This window comes from Toxotes jaculatrix, chromosome 15 (genome assembly GCF_017976425.1).
Source record: "Toxotes jaculatrix isolate fToxJac2 chromosome 15, fToxJac2.pri, whole genome shotgun sequence".
In the NCBI taxonomy this organism is placed as follows: Eukaryota; Metazoa; Chordata; class Actinopteri; family Toxotidae; genus Toxotes; species Toxotes jaculatrix.
In genome coordinates, this window is record NC_054408.1 from 8,630,400 (window position 1) to 8,650,689 (window position 20,290).

Consider the following 20,290-nt stretch of genomic DNA (forward strand, 5'->3'; position numbering starts at 1 on the left):
GATATTTGAAAGGTGCATTTACAGTCACTTTCATTATCCCAGTGCAAAGGAAATGACACTGGTGTCTGTGTCTGTTTATGTATATGTTGTACTGGTGGGGCAGAAGCTTTGGGCAGGGTGTTGTGGGATACTTTACCTCTCTTCTGTCCTTTCAGTCTCACCCTGCCTTCACATTCCCGTGTAGATGGTGGGTGTCCAGTTGCCACCGGTTATTTCTGCGATGATCCCCTCCCTTCACACTCTCCAACTGCTCTGCACGCTCAGCCCCACAGTGGAGTGAAACAGTCGCCTTCAATCAGACCCCAAAAATAGCCCAGGGGGTTGAGGGGCTGGGTGGTGGAGGCTGGCTGCAGACCCCAGTGGAGGGTCCAAAGGAGTCATGTGCACAACTTTGTCCTCCAATAACACAGAAAGAGGGAACAGGAGAGGAGAAGAGTCAAGATCCAGTAACCCAACATAAACCAGCTGTACAGAGTAACAACCCATCTTATTCAGTGGATATACTACAGTGCAAGAGGACTGACTGTTTCTGCCTCTGCTTGTCACATGCACTTACTGTAGTTGGAGGGGAAAATCAGACCGAGTGTGGGCATCCAGTAGCTGAGTGGCCGTTCAATCCAGGGACCATGAAGCTAAGTGTGGCGTTGTTTTTTGCGGGGCTCTTTGGGGCTCTGGCTGCTGTGTTCATCCTACTCTCTTTTGGAACTGATTACTGGCTGCTGGCCTCAGAACGCTGCCACCCAAATCCTGACGGATCTGTTGGCCCAGGTGGTGTGACTGTGGAGGTGGGTGTTGGACTTCAAACAACAGCAGATCAAAGAAGCTCAGAAGATTGTCAGATATATCATTTGCTTTGTCTACATGGAACATTAGCTGACATGTGTCTTTAGGTGGAAAAATGTTCATATTTGTAACCTTGAACTAGTGAGGGAATAAATAAGCCTAAATGTTCCATTGTTTTATAGAGAATTTCAACTTTAAATGGTGTTTTGTTAAGTTAAATATGTTTAAGGTCTAAAGGTTGACCCTTAAACTAGAATCAAAGCTGCTTTTTCTATTTTGGAAACTGTGATCAGTTGCTCCAGTCATTCTCTCAGTAGATAAATTGCAGGGCAAAGAGGCAGCCCTGCAGGCTCTCGTCACGTAATCAGACACTGTTTAATGTAGTGTGTGTGCAGCTATGCAGTGATTGAGACATAGCTTGTACCATGTGCCGCTATTATAGAAATACAAATACCAGTAGTCCCAGTGGTATGGCACTGTATTAAATATCACCGACTAGAACATACTTAGCTTTTCATAGTGGGCACTGATACTGGAAATGAGACATGATATCAGCACAATAAAACCAAAGTGCTACTGGGTGTATACAGAGCATTGTAACGCAGTATGATCTGTTATAAAGTAGTATTTTTAGAGAACAATATGCAATGTAGGATAAGGTTTGAAAAAGTTGTTTTCATTCTTTAGACAGTCCAGCAGGATTGTTTACACCCTATAGCACTGGCTCTCAACGTCTGGCTTGTGTCCCATGAAAACACCCTAATTTCAGTGTTCGTCACAGGTTTAATATGTTAATAGCAGCTAAACAAATTGACAGTGATCCCCAGGTTGGGAGTCACTGTCACTTTAAAACAAACTAACACTGCATTTGTTCAACAAGTTCTCAGACTGCTGATTTCAAAATAAAAACACACCCTGATTGGATTAACCTTGCTTCTATCAACCTCATGAACTTCTACACACCCTCTGCTCTAATTTCTCTTGGTTGGTTTATGGATGACGTAACAGGCAATTTAGGATGTGTTTTATGCTCACGTGCAAAAATAGTGACCAGCTTGTTTCCTGAATGGGAACATCCTCGGCCTGCACGCTCGCTCAGTGCCTTACCAAACCTGAATGAGGTTGATGGTGCTCGCTCAGCTTGACCCTTGACCTGGCGTAACAGCTGCTCTGTCCCACAGTGACAACGCACTGAACACCTGCCTCATATGATCTTGAACACATGATCCTGACATTGCTCTCACAGACTTTAATTACATCAACAGATAACATGGAGTGCACCTGCAACTGTGCTTGTACTGTATAAACCCCATACTGCAGACTTTCTATCATCCATTTACATTTGGTAATAAGTCATTATTCTTTCTTTTCTTCCGCTTTCCAGCCTGGAGATGTGGTAGTGCAGGAGGACAGCAGTGATATTACTCTGTACCATGAGGGTTTTTTCTGGAGGTGTTCCTTTGGAGGCAATATGGGTGATGACAACCTGCTATGGAAGCTCTGGTTCAGTGAGTGAGACACACTGACATTAACTTTAATTTGTCATTGTTTCCACAGTTCTATATTTTAAAATAACAAGAATAATTTTGTTTTTTTGTCTTCTCACCTCATTAAAACCCAATATGGTGAAAAAGTATTGTTGTGGTAAACCTTCCCTTTGAAGGTGACAAAATAAAGAAATCACCATATAACATTTTAAATACAGAATGTTAAAACATATAGCATATAATATATAATACACAATATATAATATTCTACGCGATGCTATACAGTGATAGAAATTTAGATCTTGGAAGAGATGTCTACTGAGGTAAAGCATAATTTTCTGTGGCAGACTTCTGAAACATGTCATCAGCTCATAACCCTGAGAAGAATTATAAGAAGTTTTAGACACACAAATTAAGGGACACTCTCTCAGAAAGGACAGTTTTTTAAATTTCCAATTTATCTTTTATGTTTCTATTCTCTGTCTTATGAAGCTAATGACTGGAAACCGTTCTCTGCCAATGTTATGTTTCCACAGAGTCAGGTGGTAGGGCTATGATTCAGTCATAGTGCATCTGTTTTTGATTTGCTGATATTCTGTCAGTAAAAACAGTTTGACGACATGGTGGTAGAAATCCTCTCATGTGACTCTTTAGAGGGAGTGCCATGTGATGTTATTCTGGTCGTTTGTCAGATGATTGTGCGTCGTCTATTTTCTGATGGGGACTTTGAATGGTGGTTCATTGTCAGAAACAGCCTCCAGCACTGACAGGACCTTGTGAGGGTCTGTGGAATTTCACATGGTGGAAGAAAAGAGAGAAGACAGTAGGGGAGGAATATAAAAACATAAAAGTATACAGTAGTCCTGTCTCATTGTTTCTCTATTGTCAAATTTAGCTACGTTCCAATACATGGAAGAGCTGCCACAAGATAAAAAGGAACCGCAGTTAAACTCTACAAACTTTAGAAAATAATGCTTATTTTTTGAAATAGCTGATACATACATCTTTCCTGTATGCCAATTAAACAATCAGCATAAAAGTGCAGGGAATAATACATCATGTTTTTGAGTTCTTTGCCGCATTATTAAATTGTATTTGTAAGTGAAGTCCTCTACTTGACAGCTGTGTTTGTTTACTTGATTTCATTCAATTTCTTTTCTGTGCTGATTTATTCTTTCTCTCTCCAGCAAATCAGCCACACTCAAAAGTATGCATGCACGCCTACCTCTTCCCGTTCCCAGTGTCTCACCAGACCCACAATGCCACAGAGTATGATTCTGCCATAAGTAAGTGTCTTTGTGCTTATTTATGTTTGCCTCCTTGCACAAAATGAGACTGTATTCCTCTGTAATTTAAAGGCTCTTTGTACAACTGGCTAATATTTCTGTCTTCCAGTCTACAGGGGCTTCTGGAGCATCTTTATGCTCATTGGTGTGGCAGCTGTGGTGCTTGGTGGGTTCATCATCATCTGTGCTGCTCCATTCGCCAGCCATCGCCTGTACAAAGCAGGGGGAGGCTTCTTCCTGGTATCCGGTGAGACTTTGAAATGGTTAAATCCAGTCTGTTTTATGCTTCTCTGTACCTCTGCTCAACTTTGTACTTTTTACTCCACTAGATTTACTTGACAGCTTTAGTTTCTGGCAAAGTTTCAGATTAGGATTTCACATTAAAAACATTTGAAATATTTATTGAATGCAGTGTATTGCAGAGTTAAAGATTAAACCAGTAGTTCTCAACCTTTTTGGATTGTGACCTCTGACCAAGAAACAATGTCTCAGTGGGGCCCCTTGTCACATTTCAAATGTCTATGTGTTGTTAGGAGCTCCACCAAAGAGATGTTTCCCCTCTAAGCTCCCGAAATGGTTTAATTCAAATAAATGTTTGAGGGGCAAAACTCTTCAATGTTTTACAAAAAAGCAAAACTTAGAGAATAATACAAAAATGGCAGAAGTTGTTTTGTCTTCTTTGCTATAACTTTGATCAGCTCATGATTTATCTTATCTTTGGAGGTGGTGAGAGACCTAGGTTTGAAACCTACTGGAGTAAACTACACTGACTGTATAAACTAATTCCTCCATGACCAGCAACAGTTAAATTTTGCTTACACATTGATGCATCAGTACCTAATACAATCTAATAATGCCACAAATAATAAAATATGTGTCACAGGGGCCAATTTTCTGCAGAACAACTATTTTTAATTTTAAAGGTTTAAGCACTTTTAGCTGATAATAGTTCTGTACTTTTTAAAATGCAGGCCTTTTTCCTGTATTGATGTAATTTTACAAGGTTGTGTTTGTACTCTTACTCAGGTAAAGGATCTGAATACCCCTCCCACCACTGGTTAAATATTTATTTTAGCCCCCCTTTTGTGGATCTGCTGGTCTATGAGTAATGTATATGAGTGAGTTTCAGTTGTCACAGTGTCACATCTCTTCTCTGCACCAGGTATTTTCTTGCTGTGTGTGGTGGTGATGTACATCCTGTGGGTGCAGGTGCTGGATGTGGTGGATGTCTATATAGACCACCAGCGCTCAACACTGTGTCCAGATTTCCACTTGTCCCTCAGCTACGGCCTGTCCTTCATGTTTGCACCCATTGGCATCTTCTTCTGCCTTCTGGCTGGCCTTCTTTTCCTCCTCATTGGCCGAACCATCCAGATTCACTACCACTGACTTTAACCAGCAGCGGGTTAGAGCAAGAGTAGGGTCTTGAGATGTTTGAAACACCAGTGTTTTTTTTTTTTTTTTTTGTTAGATTTTTTTTTTTTTTTTTACCAGCAGAACTTTGTTTTGTAAAAGCAGGAGTCTGTAGATACTGTGTGGCAGCTTGGTGGTGGACAGCACTGGACATTTTGTTCCAGGATAAAAACATTGCAGCCATTGTTGAGCTCAAAAATGTCATCATAATCACTCCACCCTGAGCTACATTCAGCTGAGCTTCGTTACATACAGTTCTGTGCTATCGATAGATGGTAGGCTTCATGAGGATCCCATCAAACCTGATCACATACAATATAAATAACTGTGGTGTATAACCTTGTTGTCTAAATCTTATGTGTTGATGGTTGTGAGGCTTATGAGTGTATATTTTTGAAAATGCAAAATTACCCAAAACTGAATGCTGATGATGATTCATTGAAGCATCTTTTGAATGCATGGGATTATGTTCCCTGGTTGAATAGCTAATTAAAGTATATATTTTACTTTGTGTAATGTTTTGGAAAAAACAAAACGATACTAATAAAAATGTGCATAATGACAAGCTTATGAGGTGGCACAATCATTTTTATATTCTGTATATACAGTAATGAGAGTCAGTGTTCTTGGAAAGAACGGAGGTCCAGCAGCCTTTTCTGTTTTCTATATTTTTGTTCTTGTCAACAAATCATGAAAAGTCCAACTATTTACACTGACAATGTAAACCTTTAAAAACAGATCACTCGTTTTTTTTTTTTTTTTCAAAAAGGTCCTGAATTAGGGGTTGACTGTAGTTTATAATTCAGTTGTTCAGTAATTGTGGATTAAAACATGTTTGGTGCTTGTTGGATTTTCTGATACCAAGAAAAATATAGAAAATCATCTGACTTATCCTGTAATATCATCAAATATTCACATTTCACTGAGTGTATCATGCTAAATATTTTCTTCTTTTTCTGCAATATTATTTTAATATTTCTGTACATAGAACATTTTCGGTCATTTTGTTCCAGTTTGACCAGTTTATTGCTTCAATGCTTTTATTATTTATAAGTGAAGCTTGAAGCATGAGTTACTTGCTTTTATGTGACGTTTTCATGTTCATGTTATGTGTTTGTTCTTTTACCATCAGTCCATTTTATCTGTGAGTTAAGTAGCGTGTTGTGAGACTCTGACAATATACCTGTCCAAATAAAAAGCACATATTTTCTGTGATATGTTTGCCAGTAAAATGACACGGTGAAGCTTTTTATCGCTGTAACAAAGAGCACTTTTCTATGAAATGGAATATTTTTAACAACGGTGTGGATAAATGCAAAAGATTCATACAATGTACCACAAGATGGCACTGTTGTCTCAGTTGATTTACACATCAGCTCACACCCTGAGAGGCAGAAATCCCATTTTGCTTATCTAGGTTCTATGTGGAGAGTATGTGGCGTTATGCATTGAATCACAACTTCAGAGGTAGGATCTGTAGATGAAAGAATTCACACCTTGTCTGACAGACGGATGGTAATTTCACTCATGAATGGAGCGTTTGATCAGGATCTGAATGGACTCCTGTGTCTATTCTCATGTGTCTGTATAAACTCTGTGCCTTTCGAGCATTATAATATACTTATCATACATGGGGAAATGCATCTGTGGTTTAACTTAAAATGCAGGACAGAGTGGCACAAAGAAAGGCACTGATTACTTTGTGAGACTGACTTTGCCCTCACAACAAAGTCAGTCTCACAAGAGAGAGTCACACCTCCAAATTTCTGAAATTCTTATTGCTGTCCATGTGAGACTAGCCACACCAAACTTCAGCTCAGTCATATGAGAAGCTACACAGGTAAACCACCACAGGTCACGAAAAGAGGCCACAGAGGTTGGCAGATGCTAATAAATTGTAAGATAAGATCACAGGATTTGTTCTGTTTCAGGTTGGAGCAGTCCTTTCAGCCAAGTCTACCCCTGGAAAGAGATTTCTTATCTGGTGGACTTCCTGGTTTAAATGAAATCCTAATAAGATAAAAAAAAAAAGTTTAATCATTTCTCTATCCATATCCAAGTGAGTGTGTGTGTGTGTATGTGAGAGAGAGAGAGAGAGAGAGGTTTAATGCAGGTGAGGAGCAAGCTACCTCCAGAAGAAGCCCGGGCCATGCAGTAAGTAATGTCATCAGAGTGGGAGTCCCAGCTGAATTCAGCACTGTTCTGCATGATTGCCCATGATAATTGTGTGTTGATAGGGAGCGCCGGAGATGGAGTATAATTTCCACCGAGAGATTCCTAAACAAATACCTGTGCTCAGCAGAGGGATGGAGTGCAGCAGGAGGTGAGGGGGAGAATAGCGGATGAGGGGAGATAGAGGATGAGAGGGTAACACTTCCAGAAGAGGTGGAGGGGGAGGAGGAGGAGGAGGAGGGAAAGGGAGCAGCAGTGTCATTGCAGGTCCATTTAGTCTGCACATATTGCAACCAAAGCAAGGCCCTGCAAGATACTGCACTTTGAAAAAACAAGAAGGAAAATCTCTGCACTCTGATAGCGAGACTGAAAAAATATGATCAGACAGAACAGAACAGGACTGAAGCAGCGACACAACAACACAATTAATAATATAATACTCACTAATGATCTGTCATCATCCAACAGATTGGTCATGTCCAAAGCCAAAAAATGCAAAAATAAAATGCAATACAATGAAATCAAGGAAAAAACAATGAATAAAAAATGTGAAAATGTGTTTTATACTAAATAAACTTTATTTGCATAGCACTTTTCAAACCTTTTTTTTTTCCTTTTTTTTTATTGTTTATGTAAAAACAATAAAATGCCAAAACAACAAAACAACAGAAATTATTAACTTGAGGGTTCCCTCCAGAGATGTTCTGAGACGGTGAGTACTCCGCTCTGCATAATAATTATTGTCTGACATGATTTTTTTCCATTTAATTGATTTACCTAATTAAACATAACATCTTCTCCTTGTCCCTCTTTTCAAAATCCAAAATCTCTGAAAATGTCAAAAATTTTCTTCTCAGAAGTTTAACCAATAGACACAAGATGTCTCCTATTTCACAGAAAAGTCCAGCCTGTGCATGTGCACGGAAGGCTTCAAGTCTCCACATCACACTTGTGTAAGCTGCATATCGAACGGCAGATGGTTTCAAACTTGCAATGTAACAAAATCACACTTGTGTGTACATGTGTTAAAGATTTAAGGTGAACACAGAGAAACTTTCCACCACCAGTAAAACGAACATGTTATCTACTGTCAAACTCTGCACACACGTTTTTCTGCACAGTGAAGGTCAAATAGCCGAGTGAAAAAACAATAAGAAGAACACCTCTTCGAGTTGAGGGGGACTTTAAATGTGACTAGGTGCAGAAGACGTGCTTTAAGCAGAAATACAAGTGAAGAAAACAGAGTTATAGTAGAAATTTAAAGAAAGTCACTGAGCAAGCAAAATGACGTTCAACAGAACTGGTTGATCCAGAAATTTTGGGCCCTGGCAGCATAGGATGCATCCTCTTTATTTTTAAGTCTAGGGCAGGTGAGTGCCAGTGTTGTTTCAATACAAGCTCTGAGGTTGCGTATGGCCAGAGAAGCCCAGATGTGTCCTGGAACTAGTGGCCATATGCCACATGCCTCAAAGTGGAAACAAATCTATTTTTGGCCATTTAGAAATAGAAAATTAAAGATAAATAACTTTGGCACCTTTTTCAGAATACAGTATATGTGTTGCTTGTGTGAAGGAATCAGAAAACAAAGTCTGCAGAAAAGCAGAGAGACGCTGTGGGACATGCTGAAGTCCTTCACTCGTCTGGTCGAGAAAAGAAGACAAGTTCGACTCTCAGTCAACACTTGTATATTTAACCTTGAGGGAGGTTTAAGTTAATTGGAAGACACTCTTTGCCTGAGTGCTCTCACCTCATGGCACGTAGTGTAGTTATCATAGCTTATCTTCCAAATGTATCATAATCCCACATGACATGCAAGTCAGATTTCATTTAAATCTGATTACTTTCAACTCTCAGAAAAAGCAAAGTATTTGAATTGCATGAACAATATGGCAAGTCATATTACACGCTGCTTTCCTCTTTAGAGATAGTTTTACATAATTTCCCATTCGTTTTGAAATAATGAATAGACAATGGGCTGTATAATTGTGAGAATTTACAATTCAGAGGACTACGTCGTATAATCACCATGCATTATTCAGAGAGTTGAGCACATAGGTCACCGGTGGCAGTGGCACAAAAAAGTAACTCAGGTCTTCAAACAAACAGTTGAAAATCAACACTTTTATTGTCGCTCAGCTTGAAACATCTCTTTGATGAGGCAACATATTCCTTCAAGATCACTGAGGAAATATAAAAAAGTACAAGCAGGGCATCCAATTATCTATATACCTCACATATTTTCTTTTCAGCAGTGAGGTTGTTTCAGTGGAGTCTGTGAGTTCAGAGGAACTCACTGATGTGTAAAGAGGCACAGTACAAAAATGGTTATTACACTGTTGGCCAGTGAAAACTACACCTGTACTGAGTGGATCCTTTCTGCCCCTCTAACATCCTCTGGCCTCACACCTCAGTTTGTGCATATAAATTACATTCCAAAGTGTGTATGGATAGCCCTTGTTCATACTCAAGGTCTCTTGTTTCAAAGGCATGCTAATGTCTTTCACAGTGAAACTCCTCTCAGCGGCCCTCTTTTAACTGCCAGGGCAACTGTGTAGGAGATGATTGGGACTCTTCAACCACCTCTCCTCTTGAATATTCATACATTTTTAATGGAACATATATTATATATATATATATATATATATATATATATATATATATATATATATATATCCACAAATCCTAAACAAAGAGAAGTTTCATTCAAGACTGGGTTACTCACGAGAAGTTGCTTTATTGCCTTTTTTAAAATTTAAAACATTGTTGTAGGTGTCTGTTAATCATTAAATAAATCTTTCATTTCTGACGTCCCATGCTTTTTTAAAAGATCCGTACTGTGGTAGCACCCACTAGTCACAAATTTCTCACTTTTTAATTCTTTCTCTGGGATGGCCGTGTTTCAGCACCGAGCACTTCAGCTTTTTATTTGGGTTTAGCTCCCCCTCGAGCTACTAATTAATGCTACAATACAAACAGCCGTTGGATTTGGTTATGAATATTCAAATATACTGCTTGCATATAATTTCTTATGCAGCGTTGTAACACAGGGCGTTGGTGAGGCAGGCAGCAGGGGCTCAAAGCCATTTGAGTTTTTCTGTATCATACCTATCTGTTCCGATCTGAACAGCAAGTCTGTCCCCACCTTTATTTAACAGAGACTTAACAAGGTGTCATGCTGAAATGTGACATGACATACTTGTCATTAATTTGACGTTTCCTAATTTCATTTCATTGTCTTGTTTTATGATATTGGTTCTTACATTTATTTTGTATTTCTTTTCAATTCTATAATCATTATTTATAACATCTCAGTGGTGCAAACATCTCGAACTGTCTTTCATAATTACCAAGCTATAAAATACACTCTAAAAAGGTTGTCATTTTCTCAGCAAAAAATGCAAGAGACTGTTCATTTAAACAAACAGTCAGTGTTCATTTGCATGAAGCACCAACAATTGTTTAACACATTTACACCATGTTTTTGAGCTTTAATCATTTTTGCAAAAGATGCTGAGTTTTATTCCCCTTTGTAAAGCTTTTTTGTTTGACAAAAGGGAACCAAAAAAGACTTATCATTTCCCTCTCAACATAATTTTTTTTTAGCAATCCCTACATCCATGTTCATTAACTCATAGTATAGAAATCTCACAATCTGACCAGAAATTAATAACTTTCTAAATTTAAAGGGAATTAACAACTCTCAGTAGATTTTCCTCTTTATATCCTCGGTCACAGGCTCACTTCACGCTGCTTTAAACCTCTCGTTCTGCATCCAGCACGTCTCAACGGTACCATAGAAATATTTGTTGTTCCGTTCTGCTGAACCACAATCCCTCACATGTTTATTAATGCCTTTTTACAAGGGGGCATTGTCATGTTTGTTAGCCTTAAACATGTCAACATGTAAAAAAAATAAACAGGCACAAGCACTGTTTACCATAATTAATAGAAACGAATATACAATTCTAATGTAACTATTCAAATGATTTCTACTGTCTTTGTTTCGCTCTTCATGTGAATTCATAAGAGTTGCTTAATATGCAACCTCACTTCATTAGAGTAACATTTATGAAAATGATGTATTATGTATTGAAATTACAGCAAAGCAAACACGAGCCTATTATTAACACTTGAACTACATCTGTACAGACATTAGAGTCATATCGCCTGGATATTAACAGAGGTGACGTCTCGCTAAAGTTACAACAGCACATCCAGACTTCTTGTGCTCAGATTTGTACAAAAACTTACAACAGCACTGACAAGAACAGGAAATCTTTCAGTGGCTTGAGGTAATGTATGTACACTGCAGTAATATGGCTCTGATTAGGAGAGGAAATAATTTAAAAAAAGAAAAGACACAAGTGAAAAAAAGAAGAAGAAGAAACTATAAAAATAAAAGGTTCATTTTGCAGTGTTCTAGATGCAGTACGTTAAAGTTCAACCATTGAAAACATCGTTAAATGTAACTGTAAATTTCACATGCATGCAGCAAATCTGAGAAATATTTTTAAATTAAAAGACACAGAAAGGACCACAATGGAAGACAAAAGAAACAAAGCTAAAATACAGACAGAATACTTTACCCGCTGGTTTCCTTTGAAATTTTGCAGGGGAGCAAAATTTGTTTTTCTGTTTCTAATGTAAGCAAGAGTAATGTTAGAGTCCTTTCTATTCGGCCCTGCAACCAACAGGCTTTACATGTGTCCTGATCCTGTCGAGGCTTCTGTGCTTTTATACTGGTTTCAACTTGCAAAAATTATACCTTTGACCCCAAGTAGGGCTGACATTCCTTGAAAGTAAAATCCTGTGTGTGGAGAGTGTGGAGTTTGGTTTTGCAATGGTAAAAGTAGTCTTTGTATTAATTGAAGTATAATAATATCCCTGGCTTGGATTTTGGGGAAAGGGGAAATCAGTGAATAATGTATCTCCATGCAGATGATAAATGAATATGTTCACATATTCATTTATTAATTTATACATTTGAATTGCAATTTGACTTGCTTTTATACTTTCCATTACTTGAGACATATGTTTTTTACTCTAGCATTAAATCTACTCTCCCCAACATGTGTTGATTTATTTACTATTGTGAAAATTCACTTTGAGATGGGATCTCATCTTTCCTATCACAAGACAGGTAAAATGTTACACCACTTCTCCCTTTGTCCTTTACTTTTTCCTGTTTGTGTGTGTACAACCTTATGAACAGTTCCTTTTACTGAGTCGCCTTCTTTTATGTACTCCTCTCTCCTTTTCTTTCTTGTTCATAGCTGAAGAAGAGCGGAAGAGGAAAGAAGTCCCGATAAACAGACTGCAAAGTTTTGCAAAGTTCCACAAAGTAAAAGGGGAAATGCCAGCTGAAGAGACACTGCTGGGCTTCAGGCAGTTGAAGTTGCACGCCAGAGGGACCATACATGGGCTGGTAAATGTTACCGTTGATAAATAAACATTATTTAAAAGATCTGTCAGCTCTTGTTAGAACGTAGCCGTGGTTCATTTGTTTCACTGCTCTGAGGGTATAAGGAATATTTAATCACTCCTCTGAATGACATGAATAATCACAGATACCGTTTTCTGGAAGCCACAGGCACACACACACACACACTGATACTGACTCGTGCACTTATGTTTAAGATTTACATACAATCTATTTAAATTTGAAAAACAATATAAAGTTTAAGTGTGACGTGTTCTGAATGATAATATGTAAAAAGCATTGTAATAGTTATTGTTAATGTAGAGTTACAGACACATAACTGAAACCTAGTGATGGATGTTTTCAACTCATAAACAACATTATTTGAATTAGACTGCCTAAACCACATATGACTGCGTTCCTGTTAATATAAATAATAGTTCAGTGGGCAGATTGTGCAACTTTAAGAAAGGTTTCAGAAAGACAAATGTAAGACATTTACAACCTTAAAATGATTCTAACCTTCAATTTAAAATATATTAAACAAATAAAGACACAGAGCATTTTGTACTTTCCATTTCTTTGACCTAATAAATCTGGACACTGCAAAAGATGATATACAGAAGAGGACAAAAGGAAATTAATTTAGAGAAAATCAATGTGCATCCTCAAGCAGATTTGCACACTGAACCGCTGCACTAATTCTTTTGACCTGGACATCCACTGCAAAGAAAGCTATTTAATTAATAATATGTTTATATATTATATAATATGAAGGTAGTATGATTTTAAAGAGAATAGTTTTTTGGGCACAATTGAAAAAAGGAAAGATCTGTTTTTAAAGCTGCTGTCATGTGATTAAGGGGATCACATGCAGTTTGTGCAAAGGATTATCTGTAGTGACAAATCTACTTAAAATGATCATGACTCTGCAGTTCATCTCACTTCTGCTGAACCTTTTAGCATGTTTTAAGCTTGTTTTGGTTTTAGGACTACAACTCTACTATTTTGGTTCATTCTCATCTCCCTCATAGTGATGTTTGCAGGTTGCAGTGGACAGCTGTTTTCAGCTAAGACCGTCTGCACACTCCCTGCTCAGAACCAAAGAACAGACAGACAAAGTTAGTGACTAGCTGTTGAACATAGTGGAGCACTGATCACCTAAAAAGTCAGATGTTTCCCTCTGGAGGTGGTGGAGACCAAGAACAGCACAAAGAAGAGAGTGAATACTGGGCTTAGACTTATGAGATGGACACAACTGTGCATTCAAATGAATAATAATGTTGCTGTTTCTGGCAGCAGCACTAGAAGTCTATAGAAAGTCTACATTACATTTTTTCGCCCACTGGAATGACCCACGAGCCCAGCCCTGTCAAAATGTACTGAAACAAGAGCATTAGTGGCACATAGTGGCAAATGAAGGTAGTTCTGCAACCTCACAAAGGCATTCTAAGGCAAGAATGGAAGTAAAGGTAAGTTACATGTTTCATGACACAAGACACGATTGATGGCTGTTAGTGAAACTTAAGCATTTGCATATGTCACTGGAGTTTTGTTGTGGATCCGTTGTATTTAACATCTACACATCCTCTAAATGGAGTTCGTAAGATCATCCAAACACCCACTCTGCAACTCTGGCGACAGAATGAAGAAAAATATCAACAATGAAATTAGTGGTTAGTGGTGAACAGGTGGTGCAGTGGTTAGCACTGTGGCCTCACAGCAAGAGGGTTCCAGGTTCAAACCCAGGTCCTTCTGTATGGAGTTTGCATGTTCTCCCTGTGCTTGCGTGGGTTCTCTCCAGGTACTCCGGCTTCCTCCCACAATACCAAAAACATGCATGGGATAGGTTAATTGCCCGTAGGTGTGAGTGTGTGTGTGCGTGTGTGGTTGTCTGTCCTTGTGTGTCAGCCCTGCGATTGACTGGCTACCAGTCCAGGGTGTACCATAGGCACCCATAGGCAGCTGGGATAGGCTCCAGCTCCCTGCGACCCTGACAGAGGATTAAGCGGTAGAAAATGAATGAATGAAATGAAAAATGAATGGTGGTGAACATACTTAGTAACTTTGCTGCTCTGTTTGTTTCAACCTGTGTCTCTGTTTGTTTTAGCCTGTGTGTAACCCTCCCTTGCCCTTCTACAATCAGAAGAAGATGTCAAGCTAGTCTCTTGCCCACTGGCACACAGGACACCTGCTTGTTGGCATGGCGACATCTGAGCCTCTGGGATGAGCAAAGGGGCATCTGTTCACCAGACAGAGGGGCTGAACGGGTTGCCCTTAGCAACAGGCTTCAGAGCAGGCCCTGGTATCTGCACACATATTGGATAAATTAGGAGGGTTTTCACACCGTGATTCGAAAATGATTTGCCCTAAATGTTACATGCTTTTCATGTTACGTAACACACTGACTATCTGTCGATCTATGCAATACATCTCGACTCGTACTAAGATAAGCTACGCATGTGGTTCATAGCCACTATCATGGTTCACCATAACCACAGTTACATAAAAACAAATGATAAAATGTGAGCTTTTTTTTTCTTTGCACATTTCATTGATTCATTTAATACTTTGGGTATGTGTTTTACTTAAATCAAATCTTTATAGAAACTCCGAGGTATTCAAGATAACTCTCCTGTTGTTTCATTGGTGGCGTTTGTCACCCTGCTAACTCACACTTTTCTGACTGTCAGGTTTGAAGATGCGTCACCTGCAGTTTTCTCCTTTTTTAACCTTCACCACCTGTAAATGCTTGAGCAGCATTTTACTCTCATTTGAGTCCCCGGGAATACATTTTCTCAGAGTGAGTTTAATATCTTTTTTTGCATTATGTGCCACAATGATGGATTGTCCTGATTGTAGATCTAAGCATTGACAAGACAGAGGAGGTGAAAAAGCAGGATAAACCGTCATTTGGTGGCGTTTGTCCAGCTTCACAGACCTATCAACACAGGACAATAAATCTTCTGAATGAATATATTTAACACTGAATCAATGTACACTGTAGCTTGAAGGTTAACCTGTTTTTTTTTTGTTCAGATTTGTTATTCAAATGCAGCCTGCCTGACATGGCAGCATTTGTCCATCTGCAGTACTTATTTGTGGTTCACTGATTGTCTGTGAGTTTCTGTAAAAAGAAAATAAAACATCCAGTGATCACAAATAAAATGGGGCTTGCCTTTTACATCTGAAGCCTCTCTGAAACGGGAATACTGAGCACCTCCATTTGTTGTAAACATGATCATTGCCAGAAAGAAAAATGTCTTCATAAATCAGAGACTGCAGTCCAAATGATATCTTCCTACCTCCTAATTTTTCATTTTTCATCATGTCATGATACACAGTCATTTTCCTACCTATATGAACGCAGACTAACTGAAACAGCCAAAGCCACTCTCTGTACAGTAAAGGACTCATAAATATTATCTATATCTATATCTATATATATACAGAGAGAGAGAGTGAGAGAGAAAGAAGTTCTCCTATAACACAGTTTGACAGAAAGGATGAAAATTGATGCAGCAGAACCAGAGATATTGTCTTTTTTGTTCTATATGTTCTTCTTCCTTTTCAAAGCCTGTTGCCTACATTACCCACAATTCAACTGGTCTGCTGACAGTCAGTCAGTTCCAGCAGTTCAGGTGTGTTAGGCTAGTAGCAGCTAATGAAACAATGGCCTGCTAACCTGAAGCACAGAGGTCTGGTAAGTTCATTTCTTGCTAACTCCACAGCCCTGCTATTTTTTTTCGTCTTCAAACTTCTAGACTTCAAACTCCGCCGACACTGATGCAAGTGACATACCTTGAGGCAGTTTATCAGATTTCTCACAGCTCCCTCTGGACCCACAAACAGCTTTACACAACTATTTTTTTTTTCAAATCTGCAGTAGTACTCCTCAAGATCTGTAAACAGACTCTGTCTTAACATGTCTTAAGGCACAACAATGCTTAAACAGCAATAGGTTCACTCCTTAACAACTCTGATCACAGGCAATCTGTCTTTTGCTTTTTACGAGTTTGGATCAAAATTTACATTGGCCTTCAGCGCTGCTTGTCACATCTCCAAATTACATTTCAAATGCTAACATTCAGAAACTTTGGTTTTAAATGCTTCAATTAGTAATTTCTAAAAGGTCAGACCAAGACTTTTCATCAAAATATGCATGAACAGCCACATAACACAACACCACCACCAAACAAAGGACTGTGCTTGCAATGTGGGAATATACTTTTTTGAAAATGCAAAACTAAAAGATCCATACTTTAACACTTTGATACTTGTTTAGGGATGGCAGTTAACCTAAGCTGCTTTTCACTTGCAGGCAACACATGAAGAAAATGCAAACCCCATACAGGAAGGCCACAGCTGACTGGGCTGCGAGAAACTATTTTGAGGATGAGAATGGAACATTGCAGTAAAAGGCAGAAAAGGCTTCTTTCCTTTAGAGACCAAGTGCTCTACATTCACGAAGAACACCGATGATGGGAATCAAGGTAAAAGCCATTTTCTCATATTGATTTCCCTTTTTATTTTTTAAGCCGACCAGAGGCAGATAAACATGAATGACGCTGGTTTTTCACTTTGAACTGGAGGAACAGCTCCACAAGCACCAGAGTGTCTTGTCTTGGGATTATGTGCCCCTTTTCTGTTAACAAGGAGCTGTGGCTACGAATCAGAGCTGCTAATGACTTAAAGAGCATATCAGCTATGGCTCGTTTGCTGAACAGCGGAGGAGCACGGAGCTTTGAATTTCTACTTTAATTAGGGATTGGCTAAAACATAGCTCCCTGTGGTCCTGACACATTACCAATACTCCTGTGCTCGGGTCTATTAGTGCTTAAAACAGTTCCACAAGGACTGCAGGTTATCCCACAGCTGTCCAATAAGTAATATATGAGAGTAATGTATCTTAAGTATTCTGTTGACATTGCTTATCTATGTACATGACTGAAGAGGAGCGCAATGCATTTCCTGCACTTTGTATTCAATGTATGCAGGTATTGACTGAGCTCTGTGTGGAGGTCACAAGTTCACCTTCATTCCTGAGCAGACATTCATATTCTTACATTGGGGGGAAAAAACAGTCATAGCCTCTCTCAATCAAGCCCTGATCAAGCACAAAGGCAGATCCGACTCTAAATAATACATGACTTGCCTTCCCATATATACTCCCCACTGGGACACTGAAAAGAGGGTGCGGGTTCAAACATCTTTCCTCATCTTCAAACGTCCTGCCTTCATCTTAGCTACTGCCAGATTCTCTGACACTGCTTCGTCCTGGAAGGGGTGATACTATTCGTTTCAGAGCGTGACTGTCCTTGTCCTCAAAGAGTCTTTTTGATTGGGAGACCACTCAGTAACACCCTGATTTCCAGACATTAGAAAGGACATGTGATAGACAAACTGAATGTTGAAACATTCTCAAGATCAGATTGTTTCTTTGGTAAACATTAGGAACTGTTTACAATAAGTGATATTTCTCTATTGTGGGCTGAAGTAAAATCAGATCTTGCAGATTGTTCTCCCAGAAGTAAGAAAACATCATTCAACATCACACAGACATCTGTTATAATTCAGATTACTAAAAATGATGGCATTTTGTATTTTTCTGTTGTTTATCTAATCATTAACAAACACCATGACCATTCTGCATTCACACAATGCCAGCAGATTGTTATTCTTACTTGGGAGGGTTCATGCAGTACTCTAAGATGGTTACCAACACTGTAAGCCTCGGAGTCACATCATTTAAATATCCTGAATTAGTGTTTTTGCTGGATTTGGAGCTGTTCGTTAAAAGTGGAAACCAGATACAAATAAAATGCGTATAGCTCCTTTTGTATTGGCTTGATTGAATGATCGATTGTAGTAGTATTAATATTTTATTTTATTTTGATGTACAGGAACTGCCAGCATTGACTCTTCTGCAGTTCTTTTTGCCAAATGGGATATATCCTCTCCATCAGAAATTCCGGATATGGAAGAAGCAAGTCCGTGGGTGAGTCGAGTGGAAAGGTTGATGAAGAAATGCTCAATGAGAGATTACACTGAGCTACAGACACTACTGACACAGCTAACCCAACGGTGGTGTCAGGACTTGGGTCTCTATTGTTCTCTTGTCATTGTCACTCTGTATGTCTTTTATGCACAGCTATTAGGGGATAGCAACGGTAAAACTTTGACTTGTAGTGAATAATTATCTCCGCTTTTTCAGTGGAGTGATTTTGCAAAGAATGCAAAATGCTAATTGAGGTCTGTGTTAACTTTTTCTTGTCCGAATCCTGGTCATTTGATTAGAACAAAATAATATTCCCTCTTCTTTGACTGGGAATGCAGACATAGGCACAGAGGGCGGGAGGCTCAGTGCTGCTACTCTTTGGCTGGTGATAAAGATTCAGCCTGTTCCTTTAGCTCCAAGTGTAGTCATGTGTATAATTGCTCTGGGACTGGAAATGCACCATGTGTGAATATAAAGGAAGGGCCATCTAAAAGGAGACACTGTTCAAACAATATAGCTTCGGTTTGTCTAAATGTCCCATGTCACAGAGAAGCTGCAGAGGATGGTGAAGGGTTCAGGATAGCAGCAATGAGCGGCGAGAGTGCGCAGAACTAACAGGCAAGAAAAAGAAGCCAGATAAAAGTGATAGAGGCCTGCTAATCACCACAGATTGTCAAAACAAAAACAAAACAGTACAAACAACAGCAAGAAAAAAAAGGGGACAGGAGGGTGCACCCCTGTAATTTAGCTCATTGTTCGTACATTAGCTGCCTAGTACCTACCTGTAGGTGGCATTACAACAGCTCTCCTGATGGCTTTATTTTTTGTTCTGTTTTTATTTTTTGTCATTTAGGTTGCCAAACAGGCCTATATGTTGGTGTTAATGTGTTTTCATGTAGGTGTTTTTCCACCAGAAATTTCAGGAATTTTAATTTCCTAAGAACTAACGTCCACAATTCTTTGGGCAACTTTGTCGTTCATCTTGGGTTGCTCCATCCTGGTTATTGCCAACCACACACTACAGCAAATAGAATACAAATATACTTTAGAATACAAAGATGTTGCTTCAGACAGAATTTAAATTACTGGAGGACCAGCCGTTTCACCAAAAATCAGAAATTGTGGTAGTAATTCTAACCAGGTGCGGGGGTGAAAAATTACCCACAAATACGCCCAGGGGGACACAGCAGGATTAGAGTTACTGACCAGGTAATGTTAAAATACCCCACTTCTAAGGAAGAAATAAATCCAGTTCAGATGTGGTGTTTGCTAATTTAAACCTGCATCAATTGATTTTCTGCCTACTTTCGGGAAACATAAACAAACTGTAAACAAAGTACCAAAATATTTTCACCATTTAAGTTTTTTTGACAAAGCTGTAAGTAAATAGTTGCTTATTTACACATCCAGCTAATACATCTCAATTTAATATTCATTTGTAGTTATTTGGAGTTTCTGGCCAAATGGTGAACGTAATGTAAGTCCAACTTTTAGTGTTTACGAGCTCCCTTCTTTAGCTGCTAAATGTTTCAGTATGTTCACCAGCTAGTTGGTAAGTGTTTGTCTGTTGTTTGGTGCTTGGCAGGTAGTGTACTGGTCTATCAGAGCTTTTTCACTGAAAACAGCTGCTTTCAGGGGCTGGAAATGATGCTAAGAGTGAACCAAAACAGTAAAGACTTTTTAGCTGCTCCACTGTGTTCACCAGCTAAATTTGTTTGTGTTCTTTTTGGTG

At 38.9% G+C, this 20,290-nt stretch overlaps 1 protein-coding gene across 1 annotated transcript; it reads left to right on the forward strand.

The window, feature by feature from the left end:
- The first annotated feature begins 626 nt into the window (after positions 1 to 626).
- tmem182a (transmembrane protein 182a) lies at positions 627 to 6,184 on the forward strand. Its single transcript, XM_041056806.1, has 5 exons — positions 627 to 785; positions 2,168 to 2,291; positions 3,458 to 3,556; positions 3,666 to 3,803; positions 4,719 to 6,184. The coding sequence occupies exons 1-5, from the start codon at positions 627 to 629 to the stop codon at positions 4,943 to 4,945; spliced, it is 747 nt and encodes a 248-aa protein (XP_040912740.1). The 3' UTR covers positions 4,946 to 6,184.
- The last annotated feature ends 14,106 nt before the right edge of the window (positions 6,185 to 20,290 follow it).

Coding starts and splice junctions, on each gene's coding strand:
- tmem182a (XM_041056806.1), top strand. CDS start 627: ATGAAGCTAAGTGTGGCGTTGTTTTTTGCGGGGCTCTTTGGGGCTCTG. Junction 2,292..3,457: donor GCTATGGAAGCTCTGGTTCA/GTGAGTGAGACA, acceptor TTCTCTCTCCAG/CAAATCAGCCACACTCAAAA. Junction 3,804..4,718: donor AGGCTTCTTCCTGGTATCCG/GTGAGACTTTGA, acceptor TCTCTGCACCAG/GTATTTTCTTGCTGTGTGTG.